Source organism: Eleutherodactylus coqui, chromosome 9, assembly GCF_035609145.1.
Source record: "Eleutherodactylus coqui strain aEleCoq1 chromosome 9, aEleCoq1.hap1, whole genome shotgun sequence".
Taxonomy (NCBI): Eukaryota; Metazoa; Chordata; class Amphibia; order Anura; family Eleutherodactylidae; genus Eleutherodactylus; species Eleutherodactylus coqui.
The window spans coordinates 24,010,668-24,027,600 of NC_089845.1; the positions used below are offsets into that span (position 1 = coordinate 24,010,668).

A 16,933-nucleotide genomic window follows, 5' to 3' on the forward strand; every position below is an offset into this window, starting at 1 on the left:
TACAAATAAAGATTATTATTATTATAACTTAGAGCAGGACAATTTATTTCCACCCATAAGAACCACATGCTGCCCTTAGAATAATTTAAAGATGTTCTTTACAGCAGCCTCATGGGTCATTCACACAATGGACAGGAAGGCACCTATTGACTTTTTATGGAGACTGCTCTAGACATGCTGTGTGACCTGTTCAGAGATCATTTTGTAGGGAGCGGGAGTAGATAGTCACAGCTTATCACCCCTCGTGAATGATGGATCCTGTGTTAGCTACATAAAAGTGTTTACCTTTCAGTGTAACCTGTGATGTTAGTGAGAAGGCACTGCTGCAAATCTTTCTCTACAGATCAAGAAGTGGCCTAGTAGTAGTCAGTGTTAAAAATGCAGGATTTTATTTATTTATTTAATACAGTTTGTGACCAAAAGTTAAATCTTTTTTTTTCACAGAAATGTTATTTATATAATGCCATTCCCCTTAATGTTTATTTTGAATATTCTGAGTTGACATTTCAGGTGCTCTTCATATAATTATGGTTTCAAATTTCAATAATTTCAAGTTACAATAGTCATCCAAAAATGAATCAATATCATAACTTGAGGAACGGCTATAGTTTAATGCTAATTATTATTTTTGACATGAAACGTGTATTTCTTGAGTTTACTTTATCTATATCATGTACCATCATAATTCGTTTTTAGCATAAACGTTTCTTGTATTTTTGCTTTACAGATAATCCCAAACAAACCACAAGAGCCACGGTTTACATACTCATTCTGGATGTAAATGACAATGCCCCTCAGTTTGCAATGTTTTATGATACGTTTGTGTGTGAAAATGCAAGACCTGGACAGGTATTCTTTGTTTCCTTTTTCTCTATTCTTCTCTTTTTTTGTGATCATAAACAGTTAGAAAAATGTATGGTGTCAATTGACAACTTTTGTATATAAGTAGTGTGCTAGTTTTGATTTGCTACCCAGATATTACAGTATTATTCCACATAACCCTAACAAACATCACAAGTTCTATAGTGAAATTAATTGTACATCTAATGAAGTCAGATATTTGCCGCTCAGACACATCATTAGTGAATAAAAAAAAATGGGGCTGCTTTTATCATTGGTTGAAAAGCTATTCATGATATTTACTATGCATTGAGGTTTAAATGTTGACAATTGGGGTATGTTTACACATGCAGATTTGATGCAGAATTTTGGTAATAAATGACAAATCTTAGCAAAATAATATGAGTTTGAAAATAAAATCCCAGTACTCTTATCCACATGTACAGCTTCTTTCTGGAGTTGTTTGTTTGCTTCCACAGTCATTTGTGTTGAAAACCTTTCCATTTTTTTTACTTTACTGGCAGGAAGTTGTTAGCATTGCCTACTACATTATAGAGTGGAATTGCAAGCCATGGTCACTTTGTGCACATGCTTAATAACATTATTATTAGAGATGAGCGAGCACCAAAATGCTCGGGTGCTCGTTACTCGAGTCGAACTTTCAGTGATGCTCGAGAGTTCGTTTCGAGTAACGAACCCCATTGAAGTCAATGGGCGACTCGAGCATTTTTGTATATCGCCGATGCTCGCTAAGGTTTTCATTTGTGAAAATCTGCAAAACACAAGAAAGTGATGGAAACGACACAGAAACGAATAGGGCAGGCGAGGAGCTACATTTTGGGCTGCATCTCAAGTTCCCAGGTCCCACTATTAAGCCACAATAGCGGCAAGAGTGAGACCCCCCCCCCCACACTGTCAGCGTAAAGATCGTTCTCCTCTGCCACAGCTGTAACAGCTGTGGCAGAGAAGAACGATGTTAGCCCATTGAATTCAATGGAGCCGGCAATACAGCCGACTCCATTGAAAGCAATGGGCTGCCGGCGATCGCGGGATGAATTGTCGGGAAGGGGTTAAATATATAAGCCCTTCCCTGCAATTCATCTAGAAATGTGTAAAAATAAAAAATATATATATACTCACCTGGTCCCGGAAGAACGATGTTAGCCCATTGAATTCAATGGAGCCGGCAATACAGCCGACTCCATTGAAAGCAATGGGCTGCCAGCGATTGCGGGATGAATTGTCGGGAAGGGGTTAAATATATAAGCCCTTCCCTGCAATTCATCCAGAAATGTGTAAAAATAAAAAATATATATATACTCACCTGGTCCCGGCAGACGGAGTTCAGCCCGGCAGGCTGCAGTTCTCCTGAATTGCTCTGAACAGCTGTGAGTAGTATTCAGCAGCCGGGGATTTTAAAGCCTGCTGAATGAGATGCCTCTGATTGGTCACAGCCTGACCAATCAGAGGCATCCCTCACTCACACCCACTCATGAATTCATGAATGGGTGAGTGAGGGCTGCCTCTGATTGGCTCAGCGCAGGGACAGGGACTCGTCTCGAGTAATGAGCATCTCGAGCACCCTAATACTCGAACGAGCATCAAGCTCGGACGAGTATGCTCGCTCATCTCTAATTATTATGCTTTCCCTCACATTTCAAACTGCTGAGAGACAAATAGAAGTTATTTTTTAAGAGGTTAATAATATGTTTGGGACATGTTGTTTTTGATTACAGTAATGCAATTACTTTGTAAGGCCGGAGTCAGACCGGCATTTTTTCGCGCGATTTGCGCATGCGCATGCGTCCGGCGATTTTATAAAAACCATTGCTTTGCAATGGTATCGCACACATAAGCGCTTTTTATGCGCTCGTCCGATAAATTATAGAACAGAAATCGCAGATCGCACCTATCTGCGATCTGCGATTCCTGTTCTCTTCTCTATATGCGCTCAATGGGGCCGGCGGCAGCAGCGCCGACCCCATTGAGAACATATAGTAGACAAATCATTCTCCTCTGCCACAGCTGTAACAGCTGTGGCAGAGAAGAATAATGTTTGCCCATTGAATTCAATGGAGCCGGCAATACAGCCGACTCCATTGAAAGCAATGGGCTGCCGGCAAGCGTGGATGAATTTTCGGGAAGGGCTTAAAAATATAAGCCCTTCCCGGCGGCAGTTCTCCTGAACTGCTCTGAGTAGTATTCAGCAGCCGGGGATTTAAAATCCCCGCCTGCTGAATGAACTGCCTCTGATTGGTCACAGCCCTGACCAATCAGAGGCAGCTCTCACTCACCCATTCATGATTTCATGAATGGGTGAGTGAGTGCTGCCTCTGATTGGCTCAGCGCAGGGACCAATCAGGGGCAGCTCTCAGCTGCCGCCGGCCCCATTGAGCGCATATAGAGAAGAGAACAGGAATCGCAGATCGCAGATAGGTGCGATCTGCGATTTCTGTTCTATAATTTATCGGACGAGTGAATAAAAAGCGCTCATGTGTCCGATACCATTGCAAAGCAATGGTTTTATAAAATCGCCGGACGCATGCGCATGCGCAAATCGCACGAAAAACGCCCGTCTGACTGAGCCCTAAGGGTTAGTTCCGTTTCTGATTTTTTTTTCTAGTGATTGTTACTTGATCAATGATTAACATCCTTCTTGTCACAAAGTGTAAGACTTAAATTAAGTGCTGCGTTCAGCTTTGAAACTCAAAGGCAGAAAGTTTCCTTTCAGCATTTAGGTCATTAACATTATATGGTTTTTTACCTTAGACTACTCAAAAAATAAATAGGCTTGATTTTTTGGGGGTGAATGTTAGTTTTTATTAGAACCATTTTTGGGGCGCAACCCTTTGATTTTGTTTTATTCAACTTGTTTCTTGAAGGCCACAAAAGCACAATTCTAGCATCTTTTTCTGATGGTGCTCATTGTGCAGGATAAATAATGTGATATTGTTAATAAATTGGACTTCTATGTACTCTGCTATGCCATTTTTATTGACTGTAAAAAACTTTTTTTTACTTTTAGTATTTTTCAAATGTAATAAGGATTTTAAAAAAATTTTTTAGTCCACATATGGATTTTGAACTAGCAATTGTTTGATCATTGATGCAATGTACTTCAATATTTCAGTATTGGAAAATATTGTATTTCTGCAGGCATTCTGTTAAATTCTGCCACAGGCATGACCTTTGCAATACACTGGGCTGCCATGACGACCAAGCGGCCACTTGCGATTTTGTTATGGGCTAGTTGTTCAGATGACAGAGGGCGCTCTCTCCTTCTGTTGGGGCCTTTAAGCAGTAAAATAGTAACATAGAATGTAAAGCTGAAAAAAGACATATGGCCATCCAGCTTAGCCTACTATCCTGCAATGTGGATCTAGAGATGGCCAGAAAAAAAAAACATGAGGCAGAAGCTAATTTTTCTCAATCTGGCAATCAGAATAACTACATGGATCAACAATCCTTCTAAAACAATCTATAACATGAAATATTGTTACTTAAACCCCCTTTTGAATTATTTTAGCAAGTTTGCCATCACCACCTCCTCAAGCAGAGTGTTTCATAGTCTCACTGATCTTCCAGTAAAGAACCCCCTTGCATGTTGGTGTAGAAACTTTCTTTCTTTCTAGAAGTAGAGGATGTCCTCTTTTTACAGTCACAATATTTTGTATGAATAATTTTAGGGAGAGATCTCTGTATTGATCCCTGAAATACATAGTTAGTAGGTCGCTACTCAGCCATCTTTTTTCTAAACTAAAGAACCCCAAATTGATAACTTCTCTGGGTATTGCAGTCCCTTTCATTACATTTATTAATTGAGTTGCCCACCTTCGAACCTGCTCAAGCTCAGATGTCATTTTTAAGTATATGGGCCCCAAACTGTACACAATATTCCATCTGTGGTCTGGTGAGTGATTTGTAAAAAGGAAGAGTAGGGTTCTTGTCATGTGTACCTATTCATCTTTTGATGCACCCCATGATCCTATTTGCCTTTGTAGCAGCTACCTCACACTTTCCTATTTAGTATGTAATGGTGACATGTATTTTCCCTACCTATGTTGATACCCTAATATTTATTAATGTTAAATCTCATTTACCACTTTTCTGCCCAAACCCACAGCTTATCCAGATCCATTCGTAACTTATGTGGTCCTCTCTTGTGTTAATTACTTTGCATAGTTTTGTATCATCTGGAAATATTGATATCTTACTGTACAATCCCTCTATAAGGTCATAAATAAATATATTTAAAAAAAAAGATAGGGCCTGATACTGATCATTGTGGTACCCCACTGCTAACGATGACCTAATCAGAGTATTTACCAATAATAACCAACTTTTGTTTTCTGTCACTGAGCTAGTTACTTACCCAGTCACACATAATTACCCTACACCAAGCATTTATGTAGCACAATATCAAAGACTTTGAAAACACTGAGCTATATGACATCCATAGAATGATCATCATCCAGTTTGGATATTACCTTCTAGCACAAGCTGATCAGATTGGTTTGACAGGAGCAACCCCTTCGAAACCCATGTTGATATGTAATTATATGGTTATTTTCATTTAGGTACTCCAGGATAGCATATCTTGGAAAGTCTTCAAACATTGTACCTAAAAAAGATAGACTTCCAGGCCTATAGTTTCCAGGTCCACTTTTTAACTCCTTTTCGAATATTGGCATCACATTTGCTATGCACAAATCCTGTGAAACACACCCTATTGCGAAAGAGTCCTAAATATGAGAAATATTGGTTTATCTATCACATTATGATAGATAAATGTACTTCTTGATGGGTTACAGTAGTGTCGTTAACTTTATCACTCTGCATTTCACCTATTTCCTTTTCCACTGTGAATATACCAGTGAAAAACTATTTAATAGATTTCCTTTCTCCACATCACCCTCTGCTATTCTTCCTTCATTACTTTTTAAAGGGCCAACATTTTTAGTTTTAATCTTTCTACTATTTTTATAATTGAAGAACAGTTTAGTGTTAATTTGCTTTCTTTGCCAAATTATCCACTGTCTCTGTCTATGCTACTTTTATTTGATTTTTACCAATTTTTTTCTTTTCCTTATAGCTTTTTAATGCTTCTTCACTGTCCTCTTGTTTTAGTACTTTAAATGCTTTCTTTTTGTTCTTTATTGCCCCCTTCACATCTTTATTGACCCACGCTGATTTTATCCTATTCCAAATCCTTTTATTCCTTTAGGGTATGTACCGCTCACAATGAGTATTTTAAATGGCTTTAAAAATTCCAATTTTTCATCTGTACTCTTATTTATGAAAACATTGTCCCAGTCAGTAAGGGCATTTCTAAGCTGATCAAACTTTGCGTTCCTGTTATCAAGTATTTTTGTGGCTCCCTGACAAAACACCAGAATGAAAGACAAGTGGAAATTTATTATATTATGGTTACTACTTTCTAGGTGTCCCCTTACCTGCACCTTTAGGATCTTTTCTAGTTCTAGTTAAGTCCATCACAAGTTGGGAGCAGTAATTATCTTTAGTTTGTGACAGAAACTTGTTTGCTTTTTGAAATCCACAGGTTTCATTATCACAGTTTATATCTTGTTGGTGGAAGTCCACCATAATAATTACCCCATTGTGATTTGGTGTTTAGTAATAGATTTTCAGTGGGTTCTGTTATATTTCCTAGCTTGTAGCAAAGCGCTATAGAAAATTTTAGAAATATTTTTCCTTCCACTTATTTCTACCAATCAAAGTTCCACATGATCATTTTCCTCACCTATATCTTCCTTTAGTGTGATAGACAAACTCCTACCCTGATTTTTATGACCCCTTCTGAAAAACCCTCTAAATTAAAGACCCACTCACAGATTTCATCCAACCATGTCCCATTTATTCCCACTATGTTATAATATTCCTCAGACATTTCCTACACTCATTTACTTTGTTTGCTTATAGAACTTTCAGTAGCAGAAACTACTCCAATGAGCCTCTGTTTGGAAAGAATTGACAGCAATATCTAAATGGTTAACTGCTGCAATCATAGTTATTTCTAATCCCAACAGCTGCAACTGGGTTCCAAAGACAGCCGACAGTTACTGTGTAGTCTTGCCAATTTAGTCTGACATGGTGCTGGTGGGGTGGTACAGATGATTCTGGGGCCACATTGGTGCAGATGAAAGTTTCCTATGCATGTAAAGCTAAAACCATGAGGTTATGTGCCTTTGTTAACATTTTGATCAGTTTATTGTGCGTCAAACAGGAAAATCAACAATAGCACAGGAGTGCAACAATCAATCACAATAATTCTCTATCAATTTAATGCATGGACCTCTATCTATCTATCTATCTATCTATCTATCTATCTATCCATCTCCTATCTATCTATCTATCTATCTATCTATCTATCTATCTATCTCCTATGTATCTATCTATCTATCTATCTATCTATCTATCTATCTATCTATCTATCTATCTATCTCATATCCATCTATCTATCTATCTATCTATCTATCTATCTATCTATCTATCTATCTATCTATCTCATATCTATCTATCTATCTATCTCATATCTATCTATCTATCTCATATCTATCTATCGATCTATCTATCTATCTATCTATCTATCTATATCATATCTATCTATCTATATATCTATCTATCTATCTATCTATCTATCTATCTATCTATCTATCTATCTATCTCATATCTATCTATCTATCTCCTATCTATATATCTATCTATCTATCTCATATCTATCTATCTATCTATCTCATATCTACCTATCTCCCCTTAAAATTTTACCGATTACTTCAATTATGAACTTACGCTTTATGTACTGTAAACTCTAAGAGATGAAAAAATAATAAAAAAAAATAAGACACATCCTGAAAACATTTGGCCACTGCCGTGTTTTATTGCTATAGTCATTACCTGTTGGTTTCTATCACAGTAAGAGTATTGAAAAAGCCCATTAAATCTTGAAAGGTATCTGTCAAGAAGTTATCTTAAAAGGGGAAGGAAATTGAATTTTTCACAGCAATATTTTTTCATTGTATTATTTTTCACTCTTCCTAGAAAAGAAAGTCAGCAGACAATATTTTATTTAAAGTTTAGGTTACTAAAGTTGATTTGTTTATCAGGCTGGGAAGGAATTATTGATGCATGCTAGCATTTCAGCTTATTGGTACCATTAAAAACATTTTAATACATGGAAGCTGTTTGCTGACTCAAGAATGAAAAGTATTAACAGGAAAAATCATCGAGCTCCCTCTTTTTTCCAATGTGCAGCACACTTCTTTTTTTGTAAGTATTAGCAGTCCTAGGCTGACTTTTGTATGAGAGTTTAATTTTATAGTCCTTGTTTTACTGAGCTGCAATAAGTGATGTTGCCATAAGCAATCTCCCTGTCGGATTAGGGGATTTGGATAAGAATGAACAAAATGTTTAACAAATGCGTTGCTTTTTCATTGGCACTTAGCCAGGCACAGTTATATGGGGATGAGAGGGGATTAGGCATCTTAAAAAAGAAGATACCTCAGGTATAGATATTGTTTTCTGTGTTATTGTAACACATTTTAGCTTGCATCGTGAAGCATTATACATAAAAAGTGTTGTAGAAAAATTCCAATTCCAGAGCTATCTTTTAACTCATGCTAACAATTGAATAAATGATCTAATTGGTTGATATAAGGAGCACGGGCAGTTTTTTTCTTTTGCTTTAAGCGCATAGTGTTGGCTAATAATATTGCTAATTATAGTGTATGATGATCATATTGCAATTCTTGCAACAGCAATTGTACCTGAGGCTGTTTTTTTTTTTCAACATTTCAACCTTTATTATTCAGATAATTAAAAACATGTTAGGCAGATAAGCATATGCTTGCTTTTTTGATGTTTTGAACACAGATACACTGAAGTCATTGCCATGATGCAGAGAAAGATGATGGGGGCATGCACTCACATTTTTACATAGTAAAATAGTATGTAACACCAAAAAAAGCCACATATCCATCCAGTTCAGCCTAGCAGCCCTCAATGTTGATCCAGAGGAAGGCAACAAAAACAATTAGGTAGAATCCAATTTTCCCCATTTAAGGGAAAATACCTTCCTGACTCCAATCTGGCAACTGGAATAATCCCTGGATCAACAACACTTTCAAAGTTATAAATGATTATAACATATAACATTGTATCACTTAAGAAAAGTGTCCAGGCCCCTCTTGAACTCTTTTATTGAATTTTCCTTCCCCACATCCTCAGGCAGAGAGTTCCATAGTCTCACTGCTCTTACAGTTAACCATCAGGTTTGCTTCACTGCTTTCTTTTCCTACTAGTGTTTCCCAGTGGGTTCCCATTAGTGTGTAATGGTGACATGAATTTGTTCTTCTCATGTGCATAACTTTACATTTATCAGGTTTAAACCTGATTTGCCCCCTTTCTGGCCAAGCCCCCAACTTATCCAGATCCTCTTGCAACCAAGTTGCATTCTCCCTTGTGTATATTACTTGGTTTTGTGTAATCTGCAAATATTTATATTTTACTGTACAATCCAGGTCATTAATACATATATTAAAAAGAATAGGGCCCAAAAGCGACCTCTGTGGTACCTCACTAGTAATGGTGACCCAATCAGAGAATGTACCATTTTTAACCACCCTCTGCTTTCTATCACTGAGACAGTTACTTACCCACTTACACGCATTCTCATCCAGATCAAGCATGCTCATTTTATATACTAAGCTTTGATGCGGCACATGAGCAAACGTTCTGGAAAAATCCAGATACACAACATCCAGTGACTCTTCCCAATCCAGTCTAGAACTTACCTTCTCCTAGAAGCTGATCAGGTTGGTTTGACGGGAGCGATCTCTCACAAACCCATGCTGATATGGAGTTTTATAGCTATTTTCCTTAAAGTACTCCAGGATAGCATCTCTTAGAAACCCTTCAAACATTTTACACACAATAGAAGTAACACTTACCAGCCTGTAATTTCCAGGTTCACTTTTTGACCCCTTTTTGAATATCGGCACCACATTTTCCATGCGCCAATCCAGTGGAACAGACCCCATCACTACTGTGTCTTTAAATATAAAAAACAAGGCTCTGTGCATCACATTACTTAATTCCCTTAAAATCCCAGGAATATATGCCATCAGATCCGGCGATTTGTCTATTTTAATCTTTTTAAGATGGCTCTGCATTTCTTCCCGGGTTTCTGCCATTTTATTTTCCTCTGTGAATACACTGGAGAAAAAGCTATTTAATTGTAGCCCTCTGTACTCCGTCTGATAACTTGCCCCCTGCCCTGCCAACTGCAGTTCCTGCTAGCCGTACTTAACCGGCAGCTGCAGTTATACTGATTCAGCTACTATACGGCCTGACCATTGTCTGTGAGTATAGTATCCCTCACTCTCCCCCTCACCATACCATGCACATCTCCAGGCCCTTTGCCTTCTGTATCACCCCATTATTTGTAATGTGTAGGCTCATTGGAGCAGGACCCTCATCCCTACTGTTTCCATCAATTGATTACTACTAGAGATGAGCGAACACCAAAATGTTCGGGTGTTCGTTATTCGAAACGAACTTCCCGCGATGTTCGAGGGTTCGTTTCGAATAACGAACCCCATTGAAGTCAATGGGCGACCAGAACATTTTTGTATTTCGCCGATGCTCGCTAAGGTTTTCATGTGTGAAAATCTGGGCAATTCAAGAAAGTGATGGGAACGACACAGCAACGGATAGGGCAGGCGAGGGGCTACATGTTGGGCTGCATCTCAAGTTCACAGGTCCCACTATTAAGCCAGAATACCGGCAAGAGTGGGCCCCCCCCTCCCAACAACTTTTACTTCTGAAAAGCCATCATTAGCATGGCATACCTTTGCTAAGCACCACACTACCTCCAACAAAGCACAATCACCGCCTGCATGACACTCCACTGCCACTTCTACTGGGTTACATGCTGCCCAACCGCCCCCCCTCCCCCCCCACAGCGCACACCAAAGTGTCCCTGCGCAGCCTTCAGCTGCCCTCATGCCACACCACCCTCATGTCTATTTAGAAGTGCGTCTGCCATGACGAGGGACCGCAGGCACACACTGCACAGGGTTGGCACGGCTAGGCAGCGACCCTCTTTAAAAGGGGCGGGGCGATAGCCCACAATGCTGTACAGAAGCAATGAGAAATAGAATCCTGTGCACACGTGGGCATAGCAATGGGGAACCTATGTGCCACACACTATTCATTCTGTCAAGGTGTCTGCATGCCCCAGTTAGACCGGGCTTTTTAATTCATAGACACAGGCAGGTACAACTCCCTATTGTGAAGTCCCTGTCGACCGACAGCATGGGTGGCTCCCTGGAACCCACCGGCGGTACACAAAAATATCCCATTGCATTGCCCAACACAGCTGAGGTAGTAATGTCGTGCGTAATACAGGTGGGCTTCGGCCCACACTGCATGCCCCAGTCTGACTGGGGTTCTTTACAAGTGGACACATGTAGGTTAAACTCCCTGTGGACCCACAGCATGGGTGAGTGCCAGGAAGCCACCGGTGGTACATAGAAATATCCCATTGCATTGCCCAACACAGCTGAGGTAGTAATGTCGTGCGTAATACAGGTGGGCTTCGGCCCACACTGCATGCCCCAGTCTGACTGGGGTTCTTTAGAAGTGGACACATGTAGGTTAAACTCCCTGTGCACCTACAGCATGGGTGGCTCCCTGGAACCCACCGGCGGTACATAAAAATATCCCATTGCATTGCCCAACACAGCTGAGATAACGTCAGCTGGAATGCAGGTGGGCTAAAAATTAATTTGATTACACTGTAGGCGAGGGCCCACAAAAATTGCTGTATCAACAGTACTAATGTACATCCCAAAAATTGGCCATGGCCAGCCAAGAGGGCAGGTGAAACCCATTAATTGCTTTGGTTAATGTGGCTTAAGTGGTAACTAGGCCTGGAGGCAGCCCAGAAAAATTATTTGAGTGAGCCTTGTGGCCCTAAGAAAAATTGCCCGTTCAGCGTGATTACGTGAGGTTTCAGGAGGAGTAGCAGGAGGAGGAGGAGGAGGAATATTAGACACAGATTGATGAAGCAGAAATGTCCCCGTTTTGGATGGTGAGAGAGAACGTAGCTTCCATCCGCGGGTGCAGCCTACGTATTGCTTACGTATCGCTGCTGTCCGCTGGTGGAGAAGAGAAGTCTGGCGAAATCCAGCCTTTGTTCATCTTGATGAGTGTTAGCCTGTCGGCACTGTCGGTTGACAGGCGGGTACGCTTATCTGTGATGATTCCCCCAGCCGCACTAAACACCCTCTCCGACAAGACGCTAGCCGCAGGACAAGCAAGCACCTCCAGGGCATACAGCGCTAGTTCAGGCCATGTGTCCAGCTTCGACACCCAGTAGTTGTATGTGGCAGAGGCGTCACGGAGGACGGTCGTGCGATCGGCTACGTACTCCCTCACCATCCTTTTACAGTGCTCCCGCCGACTCAGCCTTGACTGGGGAGCGGTGACACAGTCTTGGTGGGGAGCCATAAAGCTGTCCAGGCCCTTAAAGACTGTTGCACTGCCTGGGATGTACATGCTGCTCGATCTCCGCACCTCCCCTGCTACCTTGCCCTCGGTACTGCGCATTCTGCCACTAGCGCTGTCGGCTGGGAATTTTACCATCAGCTTGTCCGCAAGGGTCCTGTGGTATAGCAACACTCTCGAACCCCTTTCCTCTTCGGGAATGAGAGTGGGCAGGTTCTCCTTATAGCGTGGGTCGAGCAGTGTGTACACCCAGTAATCCGTTGTGGCCAGAATGCGTGCAACGCGAGGGTCACGAGAAAGGCATCCTAACATGAAGTCAGCCATGTGTGCCAGGGTACCAGTACGCAACACATGGCTGTCTTCACTAGGAAGATCACTTTCAGGATCCTCCTCCTCCTCCTCCTCCTCAGGCCATACACGCTGAAAGGATGACAGGCAATCAGCCGGTGTACCGTCAGCAGCGGGCCAAGCTGTCTCTTCCCCCTCCTCCTCATCCTCCTCATGCTCCTCCTCCTCCTCCTGTACGCGCTGAGAAATAGACAGGAGGGTGCCCTGACTATCCAGCGGCATACTGTCTTCCACCGCCCCCGTTTCCGAGCGCAAAGCAGCTGCCTTTATGCTTTGCAGGGAATTTCTCAAGATGCATAGCAGAGGAATGGTGACGCTAATGATTGTAGCATCGCCGCTCACCACCTGGGTAGACTGCTCAAAATTACCAAGGACATGGCAGATGTCTGCCAACCAGGCCCACTCTTCTGAAAGGAATTGAGGAGGCTGACTCCCACTGCGCCGCCCATGTTGGAGTTGGTATTCGACTATAGCTCTACGCTGTTCATAGAGCCTGGCCAACATGTGGAGCGTAGAGTTCCACCGTGTGGGCACGTCGCACAGCAGTCGGTGCACTGGCAGCTTAAAGTGATGTTGCAGGGTGCGCAGGGTGGCAGCATCCGAGTGGGACTTGCGGAAATGTGCGCCGAGCCGGCGCGCCTTTACGAGCAGGTCTGACAAGCGTGGGTAGCTTTTCAGAAAGCGCTGAACCACCAAATTAAAGACGTGGGCCAGGCATGGCACGTGCGTGAGGCTGCCGAGCTGCAGAGCCATCACCAGGTTACGGCCATTGTCACACACGACCATGCCCGGTTGGAGGCTCAGCGGCGCAAGCCAGCGGTCGGTCTGCTGTGTCAGACCCTGCAGCAGTTCGTGGGCCGTGTGCCTCTAAGCTGAGTAGTTTCAGCACGGCCTGCTGACGCTTGCCCACCGCTGTGCTGCCACACCGCGCGACACCGACTGCTGGCGACATGCTGCTGCTAACACATCTTGATTGCGAGACAGAGGAGGAGGAGGAGGGTGCTTTAGTGGAGGAAGCATACACCTCCGCAGATACAACCACCGAGCTGGTGCCCGCAATTCTGGGGGTGGGTAGGACGTGAGCGGTCCCAGGCTCTGACTCTGTCCCAGCCTCCACTAAATTCACCCAATGTGCCGTCAGGGAGATGTAGTGGCCCTGCCCGCCTGTGCTTGTCCACGTGTCCGTTGTTAAGTGGACCGTGGCAGTAACCGCGTTGGTGAGGGCGCGTACAATGTTGCGGGAGATGTGGTCGTGCAGGGCTGGGACGGCACATCGGGAAAAGTAGTGGCGACTGGGAACTGAGTAACGCGGGGCCGCCGCCTCCATGATACTTTTGAAGGACTCCGTTTCCACAACCCTATACGGCAGCATCTCAAGGCTGATGAATTTTGCTATGCGGATGGTTAACGCTTGAGCGTGCGGGTGCGTGGCGGCGTACTTGCGCTTGCGCTCAAACACTTGCGCAAGCGACGGCTGGACGGTGCGCTGAACTACACTGGTGGATGGGGCCGAGGACAGCGGAGGTGAGGGTGTGGGTGCAGGCCATGAGGCGGTAGTGCCTGTGTCCTGAGAGGGGGGTTGGATAGCAGTGTCAGGTTGGGGCACAGGGGGAGAGGCAGCGGTGCAAACCGGAGGCGGTGAACGGCCTTCGTCCCACCTTGTGGGGTGCTTGGCCATCATATGTCTGCGCATGCTGGTGGTGCTGGGGCTGTTGGTGTTGGCTCCCCGGCTGAGCTTTGCGCGACAAAGGTTGCACACCACTGCTTGTCGGTCGTCAGGCGTCTCTGTGAAAAACTCCCAGACCTTAGAGCACCTCGGCCTCTGCAGGGTGGCATGGCGCGAGGGTGCGCTTTGGGAAACAGTTGGTGGATTATTCGGTCTGGCCCTGCCTCTACCCCTGGACACCGCACTGCCTCTTGCAACCTGCCCTGCTGCTGCCCCTGCCTCCCCCTCTGAAGACCTGTCCTGAGTAGGCGTTGCAAACCAGGTGGGGTCAGTCACCTCATCGTCCTGCTGCTCTTCCTCAGAATCCTCTGTGCGCTCCTCCCTCGCACTTACTGCCCTCACTACTACCTGACTGCAAGACAACTGTGTCTCATCGTCATCGTCCTGCTCACCCACAGAAAGTTCTTGAGACAGTTTGCGGAAGTCCCAAGCCTCATCCCCCGGACCCCGGGAACTTTGCAATGGTTGGGCATCAGTGACGATAAACTCCTCTGGTGGGAGAGGAACCACTGCTGCCCAATCTGAGCAGGGGCCAGAGAACAGTTCCTGGGAGTCTTCACGCAGCTGAGCAGGTGTCATTGGAGTGGAGTAAGGAGGCTGGGAGGAAGGAGGAACAGCAGACAGAGGATTCTGATTTGCAGCAGTGGACGGCGCAGAACTGCGGTTGGACGATAGGTTGCTCGAAGCACTTTCTGCCATCCAGGACAGGACCTGCTCACACTGCTCATTTTCTAATAACCGTCTCCCGCGTGGATCCATGAATTGTGCGATGACTGTCGGGACGCCAGAAACGTGCCTCTCTCCTAATCGCGCCGCAGTCGGCTGCGATACACCTGGATTAGGAGTTTGGCCTGTGCCCACACCCTGACTTGGCCCTCCGCGTCCTCGGCCGCGTCCACGTCCTCTAGGCCTACCCCTACCCCTCAGCATGCTGTATTACCAGTGATTTGATTTCACAGGCAGGAAATAAATTGGCGCAAGACTGCAGGCCAAATATAATTTTTTCCCTTTTTTGAAAACGAAAGGCCCCACTGCCTCTAGTGAATGAATAATCTAAGTTTAATAACTGTGCTGTGGCCCTGCTAATGTGTCACAGAACTTGAGGGTAGCAGAGTTATTATAACTCTGGCAGAGCAGGTATTTTTTTCCCAATTAAGGAAAGCAAATGGCGAAGCCAGGAGTAAAACGTAGCTGGGTGCGTCTGATTTTTAAACGTTGCACACGCAGCCGACACGTGTCCACCGCCCTTAGGACGGACAGAGGCAGGACAAATAGAATTTTTTTCAGTTTTTTTCCACCAAAAGGCAGCACTGCGTATATTCAATGAACATGAGAAGTTTAATAACTGTGCTGTGGCCCTGCTAATGTGGCACATAACTTGAGGGTAGCAGAGGTATTATAACTCTGGCAGAGCAGGTATTTTTTTTCCAAATTAAGGAAAGCAAATGGCGAAGCCAGCAGTAAAACGTAGCTGGGTGCGTCTGATTTTTAAACGTTGCACACGCAGCCGACACGTGTCCACAGCCCTTAGGACGGACAGAGGCAGGTCAAATAGAATTTTTTTCACTTGTTTTACAAGCAAAAGGCCGCACTACGTATATTCAATGAATAATAACTGTGTTGTGGCCCTGCCTACACAATTCTTTCCCTGCAGTATCAATGGAGGGTGCAATGCTCTGCAGAGGCGGTTTTGAGAAGAAAAAAAATATGCAGCACAGCTAACAGCAGCCAGCACAGTACTGCACACGGTTAAATATGGCCCTAGAAAGGACCGTTGAGGTTCTTGAAGGCTACACTCACTCCTAACACTCTCCCTGCCTATGCAACACTTCTGTCCCTAATGCCGGGTGCAACGCTCTGCAGAGGCGATTTTGAGAAGAAAAAAAATTGCCAATGCTAACAGCAGCCAACACACAGCTATCAGTGGCCCTAATAAGGACCTTTGGGGGTCTTGAAGCCTACACTAACTACCAATTCTTTCCCTACAGCAGCTCCGGTACAAACAGCACTGTCCCTCATCTAACTCACAAGGCATCTGAGGCGAGCCGCGGGAGGGGCCGACTTTTATATTAGGCGGACACCTGATCTCGCCAGCCACTCACAGCAGGGGGGTGGTATAGGGCTGGAACAACACAGGAGGAAGTTGTAATGCCTTCCCTATCTTTCAATTGGCCAGAAAAGCGCGCTAATGTCTCAGGGAAGGAAGTGAAAGTAACCCGAACACCGCATGGTGTTCGTTACGAATAACGAACATCCCGAACACCCTAATATCCGCACGGATATCAAGTTCGGACGAACACGTTCGCTCATCTCTAATTACTACATGTAACCGCTGTCTTGTTTTATATCCCCTATATTGTAAGCGCTGTGGAATATGTTGGCGCTATATAAATAAAGATTATTATTAGAGATGAGCGAACACCAAAATGTTCGGGTGTTCGTTATTCGGAACGAACTTCCCGTGATGCTCGAGGGTTCGTTTCGAACAACGAA

The 16,933-nt window shown here is 43.9% G+C and overlaps 1 protein-coding gene across 1 annotated transcript in view; it reads left to right on the top strand.

Annotated features, from left to right (window-relative positions):
- The window catches only part of LOC136578963 (cadherin-10), a 356,335-nt gene that overhangs the window by 271,026 nt on the left and 68,376 nt on the right, over positions 1–16,933 (top strand). The window contains exon 8 of the mRNA XM_066579189.1: positions 728–849. Within this exon, the coding sequence (XP_066435286.1) occupies positions 728–849 (122 nt within the window). The remainder of the gene's footprint in view (positions 1–727; positions 850–16,933) is intronic.